This window comes from Schistocerca serialis, chromosome 6 (assembly GCF_023864345.2).
Source record: "Schistocerca serialis cubense isolate TAMUIC-IGC-003099 chromosome 6, iqSchSeri2.2, whole genome shotgun sequence".
NCBI lineage: Eukaryota > Metazoa > Arthropoda > Insecta > Orthoptera > Acrididae > Schistocerca > Schistocerca serialis.
In genome coordinates, this window is record NC_064643.1 from 367,770,701 (window position 1) to 367,793,334 (window position 22,634).

At 41.1% G+C, this 22,634-nt stretch overlaps 1 protein-coding gene across 1 annotated transcript in view; it reads left to right on the top strand.

Annotated features, from left to right (window-relative positions):
• The window catches only part of LOC126483959 (non-lysosomal glucosylceramidase), a 262,802-nt gene that overhangs the window by 238,160 nt on the left and 2,008 nt on the right, over positions 1-22,634 (top strand). The window contains exon 15 of the mRNA XM_050107254.1: positions 9,279-9,470. Coding sequence (XP_049963211.1) covers positions 9,279-9,470 — 192 coding nt within the window. The remainder of the gene's footprint in view (positions 1-9,278; positions 9,471-22,634) is intronic.

The window sequence follows — 22,634 nt, forward strand, 5'->3', positions numbered from 1 at the left end:
ATAGTTTTTGAATGCACAGAACATAGCACCGATTGAAATTTGTCAGCTGTGCCAGGTCTGTGGACCTAACATAATAAGCAAGACAGTGCATTGCTGGTGCAGAGACTTTGCAGCAGGTCACCAAAATGTTCATGATGCTTAGTACATCGGGAGGCCATCCATCATTACAGACGACCTTGTGGAGCTTGTGTAGGGATACATTATTGAAAATTGTTGCTTCACAATCGTGGAACTCGGCAGTCAGTTCCAACAGACGTACCACTTGTTGCATGAAACTGTCATGGCGCACCTGTTATGGAAATTGTGCTCAAGGTGAATGTCAAAGTAAATGACTCCACAACACAAAACAAAACACATGGGCAAGCTTGAGTTCTCTGCAGTGGTTTCATGATGATGGCAACAAGTTTCTAGACTGGATCATCATAGGTGATGAGATGTTGGTTGTACACAACACATCAGAAACCAAGCAGCAGTCACTGCACTGGTGTCACATAGTCTCCTTGCAAGATAAACTTCAAGCCAACTGTGTTGGTGCAGAAAATAGTGGTTTCAGTGTACCGATACAGCCAGGGAGTCTCCTCACTAAATTCCGGGAGTCTCCTCACTAAATTCCTGACCGGATATGAGATGGGGAATGCTGAGCAGGAGGGTGAGGCAATGCAGCAATTCAGAACAAGTAGTGTGGGCTGTTCAGTGCCAGTACTGTCTTGCTGCACAATAAAATCCAACCATACATGGCTCGATATATGACAAAGCTGCTGGAAATGGTCGGCTTGAAGGTGTTTGATTGTCCACCCTACAGTCTGAACAGATTTCCATCTGTTCCAGGAACTCAAGAAATTCCTGTCTGGTAGGAGTCAGCATTTTCAAACAGAGAGAGAGGCAGAGATGGGTGTCACATGGTGGTTCCAATCATCGACAGCAGATATCTATGACACAGAGATACAAAAGTTTTTCTCACAGTATGATAAATGTCTGAATTCTGGTGGTAAATACGTTGAAAATTAGCTCAACACATCTTGTATCTGTTCCAATAAATCTTTCAGATAAATTGTTTTGTTTCTGTTCACGATCTCAGGGAAATGTACTTTATGGATGCACCTTGTATATTAATTTCTTATTTTATATGAGTGATCAGAACAGTTTTCTTTGACTCATTCTTAATTACTATGTAAAAAGGTGATAATATCATAGATATTTAGAGAGGGAACAGTTAATAATTGCAGAGTTTTAAGTAATGGGCATCACAATTTCCTTGGCTATACAGCATGTTTCTAGTAATTCTTTTCTGCTGTTTCAGTACACAGTATGTTACTCAAAATTCCCCAAACAAAATACTGAATCTGATAACTGATTGGAAGTAGCTATGGTTGGCACTTATTTTCTGAGTCCATGTCAGTGGCATTAGCTAGTATTTGCAGTCCAGTTGCAAAACTACATAATTTGTTTATAGATAACTCAGCTGTTTATTCCAGTTTAAATTCTTATCTAGGTTTAATCTTAAAATTTCACAGGATCAACTTTTTCTAGATCAAGATTTTTATGACCTACTTTAATTTCCTGGGATTTTGACTGTTTTGGTCTGAACAGGATCATGTGGATTTTTGGGACATTCATGGTCAATCTGCTGAGTTGAAACCATGTTTCCAGATGTTTTATTGTATTGATGATGCAGAAAGGGATGTTTTCTGACTCATGGTCTTCAGTTACCACATCATCTCTAAATAGAATTTATGTGGCATGTTGTAGTGACCCCTTACCAGCTAGAAGGCTCCCACAACAGATAAGCGAGGTGAGCTGCCGACCTCCCTTCAAGAGCTTGTATCAAAACATCACCAGGGAATGTAAACATCAACAGATCTTCCACTTAAACATGGCACTACTTTGTGAAAAGCCATGTGACAGAGATCTACCAATTGGAACTTATGTGACTAAGTGTGCACTCCACAATTTGGTGTTATAAGCACGCCATCAGAGTCAGACTGGCAGTGTCCACCTACAGCTAGGACAGCTCCAGCCAATTCCTCCACCAGCTTTAGCCCAGTAGACACTCGCCGTAGTTTTCTATAGAAATTTGTATATTGTTGGGCGTAACGTCACTTTGGAGTTGTGTAGCATAGTATTTTGGTTGTTATTTCTTTTCATTGTCTTCTAACTTTTCTCTGGCTTTTGCCACCACAAGAATTATTGTGTTTCTTGTTGTTCTTGAGTCTGAAAATCAGCGCATGCCAAGAAGGCGTTTTAGTTAACTAAAGTGTGTTCACACTTGATTGTTAGTACTTTCCTGCCGACCCCAGGACACTACAGGGCATTTACATTGATGAGTAAAGCAATGAGGAAGAAACAAAATACGTCCTAGAAGCAGCCTTAAGGGACACTTTGCGGTACTGTTTTCATTTTGAAAGAATAATTTTCTGCATTTGAAGAAATAATCACCCTTGTTTGCTCTTATACGGGTATGAATAAGCTGACGTAGAATACTACCCTTCCGATGTAGAATACTACCCCTGATCCTATACCTGTCAAGTTTATGGCTAAGCAGTGCGTGATGTACTGAGTCAAAGGCTTTTGTGAGATTGCAAAAGATTCCTACAATTTTCTTCTTATTATGTAGTGGTATACTAATCTTATCGACAGACTTGTTAATTGCATCTATAGTGCTTTTTCCACTCTGGCAACCAAATGTGTTTTTCAAAATAACCTCATATTTGCCAGTAATATTTAGAATCTGGATGGCAGCACCTTTTCACGATGTTTCTGACAGGACTGGAAGAAGAGAGATGCTACGATGAATTCACATATCCTCTCTTGACCTATCTTTGAACAGCAGTTTTACTTCTGTATACTTTAGCACCTTTGGGAAACGTCCATGTTGAAGAGATTGCTTTATTATTATAGTGTCATCTTATCTGTAATGCAAATTTAAGGACATTTATGGTTATTCCATCCCAAATGTGCAGAATTTTTGTTTCTAAATGTGGATATAATATATAAATAGTGGAAACTCCAGTTTGGAATATCAGCAATATAAGGAAAAGGATATATCATTACTAAGCATAAAGATGACACATTGAGTTGCAGACAGGCACAAAGAAAAGACATTTACACATTTAGTTTTTGGCAAAGCCTTCCTCCAAAAAGGGAAACATACACACATTCAGTCACACAAGAAAGCATGCTTCATGCGCACAATAGTACCAACTCTAGCATTCCTGTCCTAGCTGCTATAGATGGTGTTCGTCATGCTATGTGGAGAACATCGGAGGGACACATCTCATTTCATGGCATTTATTTCAGAAAATCGTAGTACTACTAAAGAAGTGGGTTAATTAAAGAACAGAATAGTACTGTGGAATAAGATGTGTGCTACTTAATTATTTTGAGGTGTATCAACGGTACCACAATTGGCTGAAGTGAACACTTTCTCTTTGTGAATTAAACCTGGTGGACAGTCACAGCCAGCGAAAGCACATATGTTCCAGCAAGATGGAGGAGCTAGGCATGAACCAAAACTTTTTGACAACTGCCCACTGTAGGATTGAATGCCACCTGGTGGCATTATGGGCACATGTCACGGTAAGGAAAGTATAAAGTGGTGCAGAGTTCAATGGGGAATGGTTCTATTGATGATATGGGTTGCAAATGGGGAAATCCAGTGACATGAGCAACTTTGACAAAGTGTAGATTTTTACAGCCTGATCTTGGGAAGAAATATATTGAAAATGGTGAAGCTAATTGGCTGTCATGAAGATCTATGGAAAATGCTGGGAGGACTATGAAACCACTGGTGACAATAAGTTGTTGGATGCCCATGCCTCATCACAGAACGTGGAGATCAGAGGCTTGTGCTCTATAAAGCAAGGAAGGTAGCAATATTTGTCAGTTATGATGACAGAGACAAGTGTGCTGACGGAGACAAGTGTTTTGGTGCACACTATTGAACATTGTTCTCCACAGCAGACAACCCCTACATGTTCCTATGTTGACCCAACAGCATCATCAATTATGATTTCAGGGGACACAGGTTCATCAAGGTTGGAATGTAAATCAATGGACACATTTCTCCTGGTTGGATGAATCATGTTTCTTGTTACACCAGGTCAGTTGTTATATCTGAATACACTGTCATCGAGCTCGAAATGAGCACTGGTTGCAGGCTGGTGGAGGGCGTAATCTTGGGGAACACTCACCTGGGCTCCAGTGGAACCTGTGGTAGTAACTTTGTGGACTATTTGAATATTATTGCAGACCACATGCAATTCTTCATGGTTGATGTCTTCTCTGACAGTGATGGCATCTTCCAGCAGGATGACTGTTGTATGGCAAGGACAGAATCATGCTACAGTAGTTTGAGAATCGTGATAGTGAATTCATGTTGATGTCTTGGCTACCAGATTCACATGATCTGCATATGAAGGAACATATCTGGGATGCTATTGAGTGCCGGCTCCATGTCCACAAACTACTGGCCCATGCCTTAAAGAAATTGAATGACCTGTGCATGGACATCTGATGCCATATGTCTCTGGAAACCTATCAAGGCCTAGTTGAATCGATACCATATGGAATTACTTATGTATTTCATTCAAAAAGTGGACAAACGTGCTATTAAACTGACAGTCATAATGTTTTAGCTCATTATTGTGTGTTCATACCAAATTCCAAGAATTCACAGGGACAGGATGGTAACTGTCAATGTGTAAGTACTGTTATTTATTTGATTTTTTGATGTGTAATGAGTTGTTGAGCTGGCCAACAGTGAGGATCAAGGAAACACAATAAGCTGATTTAAAGTTTATAAAAGGTGCATGTGAAATTTAATTCTGAAAATAAGTTAAAGGATCAAAGAATTTCAACAATTCAGTCTGACTGTGAATTTATATTGTAAAAACAATATCAGTATATTGGAATATTGTGGTTCCTGAAGAGGGGCAACAGCCTTTTCAGTAGTTACAGGGGCAACAGTCTGGTTGATTGGCTGATGTGGCCATGTAACACTAACCAAAATGGCCTTGCTGTTCTGGTACTGTGAATGGCTGAAAGCAAGGGGAAACTACAGCCGTAATTTTCCCCGAGGGTTTGCAGCTTTACTGTATGATTAAATAATGAATGCGTCCTCTTGGGTAAAATATTCCGGAGGTAAAATAGTCCCCCAATCGGATATCCGGGCAGGGACTACTCAAGAGGACGTCGTTATCAGGAGAAAGAAAACTGACATTCTACGGATCGGAGCGTGGAATGTCAAATCCCTTAATCGGGCAGGTAGGTTAGAAAATTGAAAAAGGGAAATGGATAGGTAAAAGTTAGAGATAGTGAGAATTAGTGAAGTTCGGTGGCAGGAGGAACAAGACTGGGTTATAAATCAAAATCAAATAGGGGTAATGCAGGAGTTGGTTTAATAATGAATAAAAAAAATAGGAGTATGCGTAAGCTACTACAAACAGCATAGTGAACGCATTATTGTGGCCAAGATAGACATGAAGCCCACGCCTACTACAGTAGTACTTTATATGCCAACTAGCATAACTTAATCATAGCTAACACTTGGCTCAAGAATCATGAAAGAAGGTTGTATACATGGAAGAACCCTGGAGATACTAAACGGTATCAGATAGATCATATAATGGTAAGACAGAGATTTAGGAACCAGGTTTTAAATTGTAAGACATTTCCAGGTGCAGATGTGGACTCTTACCACAATCTATTGGTTATGAACTGTAGAATAAAACTGAAGAAACTGCAAAAAGGTGGGAATTTAAGGAGACGGGACCTGGATAAACTGAAAGAACCAGAGGTTGTACAGAGTTTCAGGGGGACCATAAGGGAATAATTCACAGGAATGGGGGAAAGAAATACAGTAGAAGAAGAATGGGTAGCTCTGCGGGATGAAGTAGTGAAGGCAGCAGACGATCAAGTAGGTAAAAAGACGAGGGCTGGTAGAAATCCTTGGGTAACAGAAGAAATATTGAATTTAATTGATGAAAGGAGAAAATATAAAAGTGCAGTAAATGAAGCAGGCAAAAAGGAATACAAACGTGTCAAAAATGAGATTGACAAAAAGTGCAAAACTGCTAAGCAGGGATGGCTAGAGGACAATGTAAGGACGTAGAGGCTTATCTCACTAGGGGTAAGATAGATACTGCCTACAGGAAAATGAAAGAGACCTTTGGAGAAAAGAGAACTTCTTGTATGAATATCAAGAGTTCAGATGGAAACCCAGTTCTAAGCAAAGAAGGGAAAGCAGAAAGGTGGAAGAAGTATATAGAGGGTCTATACAAGGGCGATGTACTTGAGGACAATATCATGGAAATGGAAGAGGATGTAGGTGAAGATGAAATGACAGATATGATACTGCGTGAAGAGTTTGACAGAGCACTGAAAGATCTGAGTCAAAACAAGGCCCCCGGAGTAGACAACATTCCATTAGAACAACTGAGAGCCTTGGGAGAGCCAGTGCTGACAAAACTCTACCGTCTGGTGAGGAAGATGTATGAGACAGGCGAAATACCCTCAGACTTCAAGAAGAATATAATAATTCCAATCCCAAAGAAAGCAGGTGTTGATGGATGTGAAAATTACCGAACTATCAGTTTAATAAGTCGCAGCTGTGAAATACTAACGCAAATTCCTTACAGACGAATGGAAAAACTGGTAGAAGCCAACCTCGGGGAAGATCAGTTTGGATTCCGTAGAAATGTTGGAACCCGTGAGGCAATACTGACCCTATGACTTATCTTAGAAGAAAGATTAAGGAAAGGCAAACCTATGTTTCCATCATTTGTAGACTTAGAGAAAGCTTTTGACAATGTTGATTGGAATACTCTCTTTCAAATTCTGAAGGTGGCAGGGGTAAAATACAGGGAGCGAAAGGCTATTTACAATTTGTACAGAAACCAGATGGCAGTTATAAGAGTCGAGGGGTATGAAAGGGAAGCAGTGGTTGGGAAGGGAGTGAGACAGGGTTGTAGCATATCCCTGATGTTATTCAATCTGTATATTGAGCAAGCAATAAAGGAAACAAAAGAAAAGTTCAGAGTAGGTCTTAAAATCCATGGAGAAGAAATAAAAACTTTGAGGTTCGCTGATGACATTGTAATTCTGTCAGAGACAGTAAGGGGTTTGGAAGAGCGGTTGAACGGAATGGACAGTGTCTTGAAAGGAGGGTATAAGATGAACATTAACAAAGCAAAATGAGGATAATGGAAAAGTCGGGTGATGCTGAGGGAATTAGATTAGGAAATGAGAGGCTTAAAGTAGTAAAGGAGTTTTGCTATATGGGGAGCAAAATAACTGATGATTGTCGAAGTAGAGAGGATATAAAACGTAGACTGGCAATGGCAAGGAAAGCGTTTCTGAAGAAGAAAAATTTGTTAACATCGGGTATAGATTTAAATGTCAGGAAGTCGTTTCTTAAAGTATTTTTGTGGAGTGTAGCCATGTATGGAAGTGAAACGTGGACGATAACTAGTTTAGACAAGAAGAGAATAGAATCTTTAGAAATGTGGTGCTGCAGAAGAATGCTGAAGATTAGATGGGTAGATCACAAAACTAATGAGGAGATATTGAATAGAATTGGGGAGAATAGGAGCTTGTGGCACAACTTGACTAGAAGAAGGGATCGGTTGGTAGAACATGTTCTGAGGCGTTGAGGGATCACCAATTTAGTATTGGAGGGCAGGGTGGCGGGTAAAAATCGTAGAGGGAGACCAAGAGATGAATAACTAAGCAGATTCAGAAGAATGTAGGCTGCAGTAGGTACTGGGAGATGATGAATCTTGCACAGGATAGAGTAGCATGGAGAGCTGCATCAAACCAGTCTCAGGACTGAAGACCACAACAACAACAACAACAACAACAACAACAACAACAACATATTGGAATCACACAGGGGGCTATAAGTCCATACCAAAGAATAGCAGAAATCCTTTTGCGAAAAGAAATCAGGCCATTAAAAGGGCTTTGGTGCTCATCATAGGGCAAGATCAGCTAAATGAAGATAGTCTACAAAAATTATGCTCAATATGCCTGAATGAGGCTCACAATAAATATTTTTAATGAAGAAATGGAAACTGCAGAAAGGATTTGTTCATGTTCGTAAAACCTTGCCCACTCACCATTAAAATACGAGAGAATCTTGAAATAAAATTCAGAATGGTAGATAAAGTATAACATTTGTCAGTCACAAAATGAAATTCATAGGCAGACTCCAGTTTCTGGCGGGTTTAACCTAATGATCAGCAATGGCTATCCTGTGTAGGTTGTGATTGAATTAAAGCAAAAAAATGAATTTTCTTCAAATGCTGAGATTTGCAAATGTTAACACTTGCTTCAAAAAGTTGGTTGATCCAACGGGTGGATTCTGAATTTATTTTTTCAACCAGAATTGTCAAAAAAGCTAGAAAACTTCATTATTACATGGTTATATTAGCAATGCTAGGCAAGGAGGGTGGGAATATCTTGAGACATAACACAAAGAGCAGCGTTTTAGCTCTCTTCAAGGATGGTGAACTCACATGGCATAAAAATCTGTTACATGTAGAAACAATCCAGAGTGTCTCCAAAACAAACAAAATGTTTTTTAGTGCGTAGATACCTGTTCCTTCTAACTATTCAAGAATAAACAAAGTAAGAAGTGATAATATTCAGCAATGTGTAATGAAAGTAGCTTCAAATAAGATGGCTAGTTTAAGTGTAATAACATCTAGAATAGTCAATAATAACTGCAGGAGTTCAGTAGAACTGACAACATACAACTTCTTTGTGGAGCTACTAAAGAACATTTGACAAACTTTGTGTTTCCAAAATTATTATTTTTATGAAATATATTACATTCTGCATGGAATTTTGTGATGGAAAAGACAATATAAATTGTTTTGGCCTTGGGGGTTTCTCCAAAGCAGCAGATCCTTTAGCATCTCAAGAACTGATGGATATTGATACAGCTGACAGTTCATATGGAAAAGCTTCTATGTTATTAGACTGTCCTACCATATCACTAAATGAATTTGTTGTACTGCATGATATGTGAACTACATTGATTATGATGGAGGAAGAAATTTGTAGATTGTTTAGGGTTTGAAAGGTCATATCGATAAGAAATGCAGAATATTATGAAAAGCGTGTCCAGGTATTTAGATGTGCATTCTAATACGAAAACTAATCAAATAATGGACAGTATTTGAACAAATTCTCAAAACTTTAATATTGACACACACGCACACACAAGCGTGTGCGCTCTTGATGAAATGCGTTAACTAAATTCTGAAAATGTGTTTCAGGTTTTTCCAGCTGAAAATGTTAAGAGTGCTTTGAATAAAATCTTTACATATAATGTCCTGAAATTCAAAAATGGGCAGCTTGGAGCTGTGAATGGCATGATGCCTTCAGGACAGGTAGATGCAAAAAGTATTCAGAGTGAAGAAGTGTGGTGTGGTGTGGTCTATGGATTAGCTGCTCTTATGATTCATGAGGTAAGTTATAGTTTTTGTTATTTAGTTGTCATCTATCACTTTCGTAATGGTTATTGAAAATTGTGTCATTATCTACACGGGCTGGACAAAAATATAGAAGCGCCTTGAGAAACATATGCTCGAACAGTAATGCTGAGGCTAGCTGGTGTGACTGGTAGTGATTGAATTCAAACATTGCTGTAAAACTCTTTGTTTGTTAACCTTGAATGAAACTCTGTACAGTGTCAGAGGATGAAAGTCAACACAAACAGAACTGGAAAATCCATCATGACGATGGTGGCAGGTGCCCACTATGAAGTAGTCCACAGTCATCAGGAATGGTGATGAGCTGGGAGATACCGTGGTCAGTGTACTACAAGGCTGTGAGCTCATGGACTGTTGAGATGCAGTTCAAGCTGCAGGAGCAACAGACTGATGCCCATTGGCTGATCTTGGCAAAGGTGGGAGACAGTGTTGTCTGATGGGTAGCAGCTGTAGCAGGTCTTGTAGTCTAGAGTGTAGCCTCAAGGGCAACTGAGCAGCGGCATAAGTACCTGTCAGTGGAGAAATACAGGCATGGCGTCCCATAGACGTGTGACCACACAGAAGCAAATACATATCTGCAACTGCAGTGCTGTTTACCACAATCTGTATGCCACATATCGGTATGGCTTGTGCCTCTAGGCACTGTAACAGCTGCACAAGGCTTGGTGGTAAACAGCCCCACCGAATCATCTGTTGACAATCTATCTCACGAAGTAAATCTCAGAGTTAAGGGGAGGGGCATGTCTTATCTGCATAGCACATGTGTGAGAGAGATGGCTGGAATTGCAGGGGCTCAACCCTGCATATACTACACTAGCCAAGTCTGGGAGTTTCTCTATTGTATTTGACCGTGAACGACAACTGTGCAATGTCCTCAATACTTTACAAGTGTTTTTCATGGTGAGAACAGCATTCCGTATAGTTGTGGATGCATTCTGTCAGAGATAAGTGAGTCCGAACATGGGAAAATACTTGGCACTCATATGGTGGGTGCTTCTGTAACCTAGGTAGCTGAAGTGTTTGGTGTTTGAACAGGCACTGAATCAAAGATTTATACTGCATACAGGAAAATTCGTGTCTTAAGTAGCAACACAGACAAAAGGGTGTGTTCAGTGATGATGACCAATGGTTATTGAAGAGACTGTGATGAAAAATAATAGGACGAGAGCTGCAAAAGTAACTGCAGAACTGACTGTCTCACTGCCAAACCCTTTCAGCATCAAAACAACATGAAGGGAGCTCTAGAAGCAATGACCTGCAGTGTGAGCTGGAATTCCAAACCCACTCATCATTGACACAAATTTCTATAACAAGGAGCTGAAGCCACAAACGTGCACTGTGAAGGAATAGAAGAATGTCATTTGGTTAGGTTAGTCTTCTTTCACACAGTTTTCAACTTCTGGTCAAGTTTACATCCCAAGAGTAAAACATGACAAGGGGTTTTGTTGATGATTTGGGCAGCTGCGTCACAGTATTCCATGCACCCCATGCCTACTCCGGAAGGTCACATTACTGCCAAGGATTATGTGACCATTTTGGCTGATCAGGTCCATCCCATGGTATGATGTTTGTTCCTCATTGATGTTGCTGTTTTCAAAGGCGGTAGGGCAGTGGCAGTGGTGGACAGCTGTCTCTGTTGAGAATTTGTTTAGTTTTCAAGTAGAAAAAGGACCTGTAACTGCAGAGCCTGGATTTTTGTGACCTAGAATCCTTGGAAAGTTATCATTAAAATGATCTGAAAATATTGATTAAATGACATAAAATGTTAAGTGGGTTATATAATGAACTAAAGTGCTGAAAACTTTGTACTGTTAATTCGAAAAGTGCCTTCGGATTGAACATTAATGTACAAGTTTCTGCAGGTTTTAGACTTTGCTGCAGGTCATTAAAATTTTTGTTCTCTTCACACTCGTTATAATGTGGTGGTTTTTTACACCCTCTTCTGTATAGCACATACACTCAGTCTATTTGTGGCATTTGTTGTTGGTACATACTTCATGAAGAAACCCATATATTCAAAGTCTTGTTGTTATGTGCCTGGTTCTCTGGTCCAGTTGTCATCCAGTGTGGCTGGTGTGCTGTAGACTTCTTGTACATGTGGAAACATCTACTTCAAAACTGCCATACCAACTAATATATTAGTTGTGAAGGTTAAAAGATGTTCAGTTTTTTGCATGAAGTCGCTTTCCCCAGCATCGCCTACAAGCTTCAGCAATTGCCGCTAGCGTGATCTGCTCATTCTGTTTTCATTCTTTCAGCAGCATAGGTCTTGAATCATTTGTTTATGTACATGAAAAGTTAGCTTTGCAGCAAAATAATGAGCTTAGGCTTCAACTAAGTAAGTAAATACTTTGTGAGGTGTCAAGATGTTCTTAACCCACGTGAAAGGAATCTCATTACAGCATTCGTTGTAATCACTTATTTGTAATATAGTAGCAAAGCATCATTTGATGTGATGAAAGAGATTGGACAAGTATTGTGATGAAGAATGTGGATTTGCTGAAATTCATATTAATGCAGAACAGTCAATGTTGTAAAGATATTTTTTATTCGAGTATTTTTTTTTAAAGATTCAAAGCTACTCTTGACCTTTATTAAAATCCTATGTAAATACACAGAGTACATACTGGCCAGGCACAGCCAAATAGAGTTCTGCAAACGTGATTGCTTCAGTCATGTTCCTGCCTAGCGCACCAAGCGCAGCGGCAAGTGCGACTGAGGGGAAAATGAAGGCTGCAACTGGATGCTGCTAGAGCAAGGCAGTCATGTTATCAGGCACAAAGCAGTTTGCGGACAATACCACTTGCATTAAATTAGATTTATGTTCCGCATTAGGAAACTATGGCCCCTATGCACTTGCTCAAAAAATAAAAAATTGGAGAACCCACATCGTCCAATGCTGAAAGGGAGTTACCTTTCTTGAGGTATCATTTATAGGCCATTCAGAGTGCTTAATATGCCTTCACACTGTTATGAGCTGGAAAAACGCTTATCGGATTGTCATTATAACAGCAGCCACAAAGACAATACAATGATCTGATGAATGACAGTGAATGCTAGCTGAGATGAAGGCTGCCATTAGTGAAAAAACTGAGTTAAGGATAAGTAGAATGGTGAGAAAATCTTTTGTAGTTGACATAAACAATTATTTCAGTTCATTAAGTGTCTTAATTCATAAGAAAAATAATTTGGTAACAGATATCAAGGAAAAGATCGATTCTTTCAAACAAACAGTAATCCTGTGCAAAAAGCATTTTCAAGTTCATGAGATCGAATATTTTCTGTAATGCGAGGCAATTATTTGTCAACCAGATATGACTACATTTTAGCAACTGAAATGTTTCGTCATGAGTTGTCAAAGAGGTCCCAAGACATTGCAGGACTGAAGACAGATTTCGACTTATTTCTCATACTATTCTCGCTTTTGGCTGCTAATGTAGCTCATTACTTCCAACTTGAAATGATACATACAGTATAGCACACAGCTCAACAATCAGAAGCTTTTTTTTAAGTCAATGTTATTCCATGTGTATGACTGTATCGCAATATATTTTGAAATCGAAATGTGTATAAATTTATAAACATCATAACTTAATGTTAAATACATGTACGGAAAGCTTTTTGTAGTTCTGCTGACCAAATTAGCACCATCTAATGTAATTATTTAATCAAGTAATAAAAGCTGTTGCTTTGGCAGAAAAAAGTTGAAAATAAATATATGGGATAAAAACCTGCTGTAACATTCATCTCTTAGAAGTAATTGCACAGTGTTGCAAACACATATATAATCACAGTTTCCCGCATGTGCAGCCTGCAGCATATGGCTGTCTGACGCACACACTTGCTCAGAATAGTGCAATGGTGGGGAAAGCTGGAGTGCTGAGCAGACTCATCTGTGCTCACAGAGAATAAGCGTGCACCAGGAGCACAAATCTTGGCCAATCCTGTTACTGGTGCAGTCACTGAGTAATGGCTGTTCTGTTCAGTAGTACAAAATAACTAAATTAAGTACTGTACTAAAACTCTAGAAATAAAGAAAAGTGATAGTTGTTGAGACAAAACCTTTCTTTCCAATTTACCTTCAGTATATTGTAGATAACACTCAGTATTCCATACAACAAATTATAAACAGTGCTCTTCAGAATGTGATATGTGTATTGCAGTTATGGTAAAGTGTCACCAGTTACAAGGTCTCACAATTTTACTTGTAATTTAATGCAAGCTAGTACAAAATCTTGCATATGTGTATTAAACTTTCATGCAGGCTCAGAAATTTGGCTCAAAAGGAATGTGAAACTGATTTTACTTGTTTGAAAATAATTCTCAGTAGGTAGCTCCCTTATTAGCATTTTGGACATCCCTAAAAGATTCCTACAATGTTGCATGACAAGAAAACTCTCACTAAAAGCTTCCTCCTTCAAAATTCAAATAATGGTTAATAACTACTAGGCACTAATTTGAATTGTGTTCCATTTCAAATTGTTTGCTGAAGGAGCTGTTCATTTGTCCTATGTGGGCCCTGATACTATCAGAAGTAGAAAGCATTTGTCATTGGAACTGCTACCTGCCGCGTGGGATTAGCCGAGCGGTCTAGGCGCTGCAATCATGAACCGTGCGGCTGGTCCCGCGGGAGGTTTGGGTCCTCCCTTGGGCATAGGTGTGTGTGTTTGTTCTTAGGATAATTTAGGTTAAGTAGTGTGTAAGCTTAGGGACTGATGACCTTGGCAGCTAAGTCCCATAAGATTTCACACACATTTGAACATTTGGAACTGCTACCAATGTATACAATACCAGAATGGGTGGCACTCATGTAGTAATTGCTGTAAAACAGCCTTCATTTAATTAATTTCATAATCAGTACTGCGAATAAGTACCACATTTGAGCACATACATCTCTCTAATGCACTGGTGTGAAGCTCAGCTGATCAGTGCAGTGCGAGAGTATTGTCAGCAGTGAATGAACTTCTCTTTCAATTTCTCCAAAGTGAACAGTGACTTGTAAGTGATTAGTGGTGCATGAATGTGGTTCACTTAGAATTTTGTGTGTTGTGAGGTGTAAAAGTATAGTACATAGTGAAAAAAACACTAATATTCATAAGTTTTTTCTGCCCTATAAACAGAGGAAAACTGAAAATGAAAGTAAGGAATCACAAAATACTCTACTTACAATGAAATATTACTAGAAAAAGAGTATGTCAGATTCAAATATAACTCTTAAAAATCACATTAATTGTACTGATCGAGAATAAAGACCTAGCCAGTACCTCCATTGGCAACACAGTGCTTTGATGAAAAGGAATGTAGCCTCCTGGTCAGTATTTCCGATTTTGGAAGTTATGTTAAGGGGGTGAGGGGAAGCAGATTGATGAATCCTAAAGTATAATGTTTTGTTGGATCTAGGCCAAGAACCTGACAAAAAAAAGATCGCTAAAGAAGTAAGCTTTCAGCCAAAAGGCCTTCTTCTAAAGCAGACAACACCCACCCATTCATGCAAGGACAACTCACACACACACACACACACACACACACACACACACACACACACACACGACCACTGACTCTGCCTGCCGAAGCCAGACTGGGAACAACTGTACAGGTGGGAAAAGCAGTCGGGGTGGTGGGGTGTAAGAAGGGGCTGGGTAGGGAAGGGAGGGATGGTAGGGTAGGGTAGGGCTGGGGCCTGATGAATTGCTGCTTGAGGGAGCATACAGCTGGAGTTGGTACAGGGAAGGGTCTGGGTGGATTAAGGACGGTGACTACAGTAGGTTTAGGCTGAGGGGGAGGGGGGTATGGGAATGTAGAGCGTATTCCAGGGAGAGTTCCCATCTAGCAATTCAGAAAAACTGGTGTTGGTAGGAAGAATCCAGATGGCAGAGACTGTGAAGGAGTCATTTAATTGAAGAGTGTTGTTTTGAGTAGTGTGGTCAGCAACTGGGTGGTCCAGCTGTCTCTTGACCACAGTTTGTTGGTGGCCACTCATGCAGACAGACAGTTTGTTGGTTGTCATGCCCATGTAGAATGCAGCACAGTGGTTGCAGTTGCAGTTTAGCTTGTATATCACATAACTGCTTTCACAGGTAGGCCTACAAACTTCCAGCATGCTCAAGTAGCTGTTCTAATTTTTTTCGGACAACAAGAGACAGTGTGGTATTGGGTTGCAAGGCACACACATTTCTCGATTCAGTTAACTTGCACGTTGTGTGTAGCCAATCATCTTCTCTGGCTAATCAGCTACGTCGATCTCTCACAAGCGTTTTCTCTGAAGATTATAGCTATTTAAGGGAATTTATTAAAATACTTCTCTATCCTTGAAATAATTTTGGTACTCGTAAAATACTTTTCAGTTCAATCACTTTATATTTTCTACTTTCACAGATAATAACTTCTGCATGCTTTTATGTTACTCATTTACACATATTCAAATAGCATATACACTCCTGGAAATGGAAAAAAGAACACATTGACACCGGTGTGTCAGACCCACCATACTTGCTCTGGACACTGCGAGAGGGCTGTTCAAGCAATGATCACACGCACGGCACAGCGGACACACCAGGAACCGCGGTGTTGGCCGTCGAATGGCGCTAGCTGCGCAGCATTTGTGCACCGCCGCCGTCAGTGTCAGCCAGTTTGCCGTGGCATATGGAGCTCCATCGCAGTCTTTAACACTGGTAGCATGCCGCGACAGCGTGGACGTGAACCGTATGTGCAGTTGACGGACTTTGAGTGAGGGCGTATAGTGGGCATGCGGGAGGCCGGGTGGACGTACCGCCGAATTGCTCAACACGTGGGGCGTGAGGACTCCACAGTACATCGATGTTGTCGCCAGTGGTCGGCGGAAGGTGCACGTGCCCGTCGACCTGGGACCGGACCGCAGCGACGCACGGATGCACGCCAAGACCGTAGGATCCTACGCAGTGCCGTAGGGGACCGCACCGCCACTTCCCAGCAAATTAGGGACACTGTTGCTCCTGGGGTATCGGCGAGGACGATTCGCAACCGTCTCCATGAAGCTGGGCTACGGTCCCGCACACCGTTAGGCCGTTTTCCGCTCACGTCCCAACATCGTGCAGCCCGCCACCAGTGGTGTCGCGACAGGCGTGAATGGAGGGACGAATGGAGACGTGTCGTCTTCACCGATGAGAGTCGCTTCTGCCTTGGTGCCAATGATGGTCGTATGCGTGTTTGGCGCCATGCAGGTGAGCGCCACAATCAGGACTGCATACGACCGAGGCACACAGGGCCAACACCCGGCATCATGGTGTGGGGAGCGATCTCCTACACTGGCTGTACACCACTGGTGATCGTCGAGGGGACACTGAATAGTGCACGGTACATCCAAACCGTCATCGAACCCATCGTTCTACCATTCCTAGACCGGCAAGGGAACTTGCTGTTCCAACAGGACAATGCACGTCCGCATGTATCCCGTGCCACCCAACGTGCTCTAGAAGGTGTAAGTCAACTACCCTGGCCAGCAAGATCTCCGGATCTGTCCCCCATTGAGCATGTTTGGGACTGGATGAAGCGTCGTCTCACGCAGTCTGCACGTCCAGCACGAACGCTGGTCCAACTGAGGCGCCAGGTGGAAATGGCATGGCAAGCCGTTCCACAGAACTACATCCAGCATCTCTACGATCGTCTCCATGGGAGAATAGCAGCCTGCATTGCTGAGAAAGGCGGATATGCACTGTACTAGTGCCGACATTGTGCATGCTCTGTTGCCTGTGTCTATGTGCCTGTGGTTCTGTCAGTGTGATCATGTGATGTATCTGACCCCAGGAATGTGTCAATAAAGTTTCCCCTTCCTGGGACAATGAATTCACGGTGTTCTTATTTCAATTTCCAGGAGTGTATGTGTCTTGTTTCATTCATAGCCAAGACGTGAAGTAATTCAAAAGTCTCTAGCCTCAAGCAAGTCCAATACATGAATGTGCATGTTGTTGTTGTTGGGGTCTTCAGTCCTGAGACTGGTTTGATGCAGCTCTCCATGCTACTCTATCCTGTGCAAGCTTTTTCATCTCCCAGTACCTACTGCAACCTACATCCTTCTGAATCTGCTTAGTGTATTCATCTCTTGGTCTCCCTCTACGATTTTTACCCTCCACGCTGCCCTCCAATACTAAATTGGTGATCCCTTGATGCCTCAGAACATGTCCTACCAACCGATCCCTTCTTCTGGTCAAGTTGTGCCACAAACTTCTCTTCTCCCCAATCCTATTCAATACTTCCTCATTAGTTATGTGATCTACCCATCTAATCTTCAGCATTCTTCTGTAGCACCACATTTCGAAAGCTTCTATTCTCTTCTTGTCCAAACTATTTATCGTCCATGTTTCACTTCCATACATGGCTACACTCCATACGAATACTTTCAGAAATGACTTCCTGACACTTAAATCAATACTGGATGTTAACAAATAGCACTCTATATTCAACTGTTCTATAATCTTTTTTACCATCACCACAGACACTAACACATCAAAGAATATGACATAATTATTCATTGAGTTCTCCTCACGTCTTCTGTGGCACTGGCAGCAAACACTTGTCATCGTCAGTCACTCACCCCTCTTACAGTCTTCTAATAACAAACTTCCAACTTGCACATAGAAACAGGTGGATCAGTAGAAACGTTCTCACTCTCCCGCACTTGTACCTAAAGTATCGGGTGTTAGAGATGCCTGAAGGCTGAGTGTTTCTAGAATTTACACCAAAATTCTTGAGGCACTATACTGTGTCAGCAACTTCTGTTAATCAGTAAAATGAAAAACCATTCCAAAGTTGCAATTTTTTTTCACTAAATTTCTAGGCCAGGGACCCATTTTCAAGTCATTGTAACATGTGAAGACCATCTTCGGAATTTCTGCTTCTGAATATGTTACAATGGTTTGAAAATGGGTCTTGACCCAAAAATAGTCATTGAGTGAATAAAAAAAATAAAATTTGCAACTTTGGACTGGTTTTTTGTTGTACTGACTGGTAGTCCTGCCTTTGATGAGATAAGTGATGCTTGTGATCAGACTGGGGCAAGTGGTGGTCAGAGGACGTATGGGACAAGTCTTGCATCCAGATCTATTACAGTGATATGAGCCATGAAGCAAGGGGTTGGGAGCAGTGGTGAACTGTGGATGGACAAAGATATTGTTTGGGTTCAATGGGTGCCTGAATACCAATGTGGGAGGGGTGTTAAGGATAGTGGGTAGGACATTCCTCATTTCATGGCACAAGAGGTAGTAGAATCTCTGGTGGAGAATGTGATCCAGTTGCTCCAGTCCTGGGTAGTATTGAGTCATGAGAGGAATGCCCCTCTGTGACCAGACAGTGGGTTTTCGGTAGGTGGTGGATGACAGGAAAGGTAAGGCAGGGAGATCTGTTTCTGAACAAGGTTGGGAGGGTAACTTTGGTATGTAAAGGCCTCAATGAGACCCATGGTGTATTTTGAGAGGGACTGCTCATCACTACAGGTGCGACAACCATGGGTGGCTATGCTGACTGCAAGGGACTTCTTAGTATGTAATGGGTGGCAGCCATTGAAGTGGTGGTGTTTCTGGTGGTTGGTAGGTTTGATATGGGCGGAGATATTATAGGTGATTTCTTCAAAGGAGAAGTAATTGTAGGTGAGGATATAATTGGTCATGGTGACCAGGAAGGAGGTTGTAGGTTTGGGATCTGTGGGGCATTGGAAAAGGTAGTGTCCAATAGCAGCAAGGCCATGGGCCTTATGGATGTTAGTGTAAAGAGAGGTAGCATCAGTAGTGACAAGCAGAATATTGTGCAGTGAAGGAACAGGAACTAGGGAGAGTCAGTGGAGACAATGGTTGGTATTTTTTATATGGGAAGGTAGGTTGTGGGTAATTGGCTGAAGATATTGGGTCTATAAGAGCAGAGATTGTGTCAGTGGGGGCACAGTAACCGGACACAATGGGGCATCATATGTAGTTGGGTTTATTGACTTTAGGCAGCATTTAGAAGGTGAGAGTAGTAGGGGGTGAGGGGGGAGTGGGGGTAGATTCCAGAGAGAGCTGCTGGGGTGGGCCTAAGGATTTGAGGAGTGACTGGAAATCTTGCTGGTTTTCTGGAATAGGCTCACTGTAGTGGTGATTGTAGGTGGACGAATGTGACAGCTGGCAGGGAGGCCTTCTCACTGATGGAGCATTTGTCAGCAGGTCATTATAAGGTGTAGGTATCATCATCATCATCATCATCATCATCATCATCATCATTCCAAGTATTAGGCCTCATGTACTGTTACAATCTTTTCGAGAAGTTCTCCTGCCATCTTTTCCTTCGCCAACCTGGCAGTCATACACCTTTGGGGGTAAAAGTGTAGTGTCAGTTTTTTTTATCTTTTTTAAGCTCATTTTCTAGAGTTATTTTTCTGGTTCTTAATATGTGTCTTGTATTCCATTTTAAGTACCTTCAACACCTCTTCATTCCTCTGTGATCCCATTTGGTCCTTTTTGCATATTTTGGCTATATGTAGTTTACGCTTCACTGTCATCGCACATAACAAAAACAATTAATTGAAAGAAAAAGACCTACATAAAATAATGTAAATCATGGAAAAACATAAAACCTGGAAATGTAAAAACAGGTTTTATTATAGTTATACTGGTAACTTGTTTAAGACACTGAAGAGGTACTAAAAGTGCAATGTAGAAACAAATAGGAGAACTTATGAACACATAACTATGTCCTTAAAGTTTCTAAATCACATGTATGGGAAAATGTTTTGCCCCCCACTGACATGAAAATCTGTGGATGCTTCTGATACTTGCTGCTCTAACTCAGAGTAAATTGCATTATGTAATTATACATTTTCTCCACTTCCACTAGTCAGTAGTTATGAGCCATGTTGTGATGGTACTGTGACTGTGAAAAACATTTGTTCATGAATGTGAGAGTTCAAAGAATGCAGAGCATCATGTAATGAAAAGTAAAAGCAGTCATAACCAGGAACCAAGACATGAATAACAACCACAGAGAGCAAGCAGACTTGATACATCGTTTCTCAGCTCAAAGAATAGTTCCTCCTACTTGGCATAGATCTGGAAAGTTGTCTGGAGTATAACTAGTTGACAGGACAGGTCATCAGTAATGGCTACACTGAAGTAAAATGTCACCAAACATAATCTGAAGTCACTGTCTGCACAATGATGTAACTCTCTTCAGTCAGTGCAGCTAGTAGCTGGACCAAATTTTATTTATTTATGCGTTGGCCTTTGGTTGCACCCGTGTAGCCTGCCTAAACATACATGGTGAATAATACAAAAAAATCAGAACTAAATTAAGTCTGATTTGAAGAAGGGTGAATGGTGACTTACTCCCTCAACATACTTCCTGTTACTGTCATGCAGAACATAATGCTTCAACAGAGTGCCGCAAGTGCACCTCAATTTCAGGCAAGGTTCTTCAACTCTCCAAACATTTTCCCTTACTTCTTGGCCTCTTTTTCCACTGTCCTCCATGATGCCCTTGATGCCTTTTCCTTTTACCCTGTGGGTTCCAGCAGAGAGCATCCTGGCTTTTTTGAATTGTTTGTCCTATTTACTTCCACTTCCTTCTATTCATTTTGATGGTGGTAGGTTCTTATTTCATTCAATGCGAAAGGTCTTTTGCATATATTACATTTGGCCAAAAGATTTTAAGGATTGTCGTAAGACATTATGGAATGCTTGCAAACTCATGATTGTAGAGGTAACTTTCCAAGTTTCACATCTGTACATCTGCACTGCTTTCACGTTCATTCTAAGGTGGAGGTGAAGGTGAAAGCAGTGCAACTGTACAGATGTGAAACTTGAAAGGTTACCTCTACAATCATGAGTTTGCAAGCATTCCATAATGTCTTACGACAATCCTTAAGATCTTTTAGCCAAATGGGATATACGAAAAAGACCTTTTGTATTGAATGAAAGAAGAACCTACCACCATCAAAATGAATAGAAGGAAGTGAAAGTGAATAGGACACACAATTCAAAAAAGCCAGGATTCTCTCTGCTGGGACCCACAGGGTAAAAGGCCCAGTTGTCTTTCAGAATTTTCTGACATCAGGAGCTGCTCCTACATCTACAGTAACTAGGGTGAGTCTTACTACATTCCAAAAGCAGCACAATTATCCATTCTGAAGCTTGACATGTTAAGAATATGGAAGAATTTAGAATGTAAGGGGGAAAACCCCACCTAGGCTTCTTAATAAATTAAGGCTAGCAGAAATTTTACAACTGCTGAAAGGTGACAATCTGCCCCCCCCCCCCCCCCCCCTCTCAAAACAGGAACAGACTACATATTGCCCTGTAGTTATTATAGTGGAGCTCTCACTAGCTGTACAGTTGTCTGCCTCTGTGCTGTGCAGTCTTCTTCAGTGAGCTAATGTTCATAGAGCTGTTCGTAATTTTCTTTTTGTGATATTGTTCAATAGTATCTGAAAGTCACCAGAATTAGTTTTTGTTTTCTTCTTTAGCAGCTAGACATTGAAGTGATTGAGTTTGCTGCATGTAGACACCAAATGAATTGGCCTCTGTCTGAAAACAACTAGAAGTTGCATTGGCCGAGATCAACAGGCTTCAGGGTGCTGCTGCAAACTGCAGTGACTTTGGGACACCAGTGGTGGAAACTGTGACACCTCTGGTGCCATTATGCTCTCCTTGCAACTGTGATGACTCAGCACCTTCAGATGCACAGCGTCTGATTGGTTTGTCCTCACTGGAGAGTGGCGTATGGTGGTGGATTCACTTATCTCTGGGATGAAGGCAAATGTGAGAACTAGTCGGCTGCCTATCCACTAACACCTTAGCAGCAGGTACAAGTTTCTGCCTGGTGTGCAAAACATATTAGAACCAGTGTGGGAACCCTGATCTGTTGCATCAGTGACCGATCTTCCTCCTAAGTTTGGAGACAATCATAGAGGTTTGGTTTGTTGGTCATTGGGAGCTCCAAAATTAGATGAGTAAGGGAGCCCCTCAAAGAAATAGCAAGCAGGCTGGGAAAGAATGCCTGTATGAACTTGGTATGCTTACTGTAAGGAGGCCAAGCCAGCACTTGTTGAATGACTGCAAATCCAAAACACACTACTCTATTCATAAAGGCATGGGAAGAGGATATCAAAAGCCATGTACAGATGTGGATATCTACAGATAT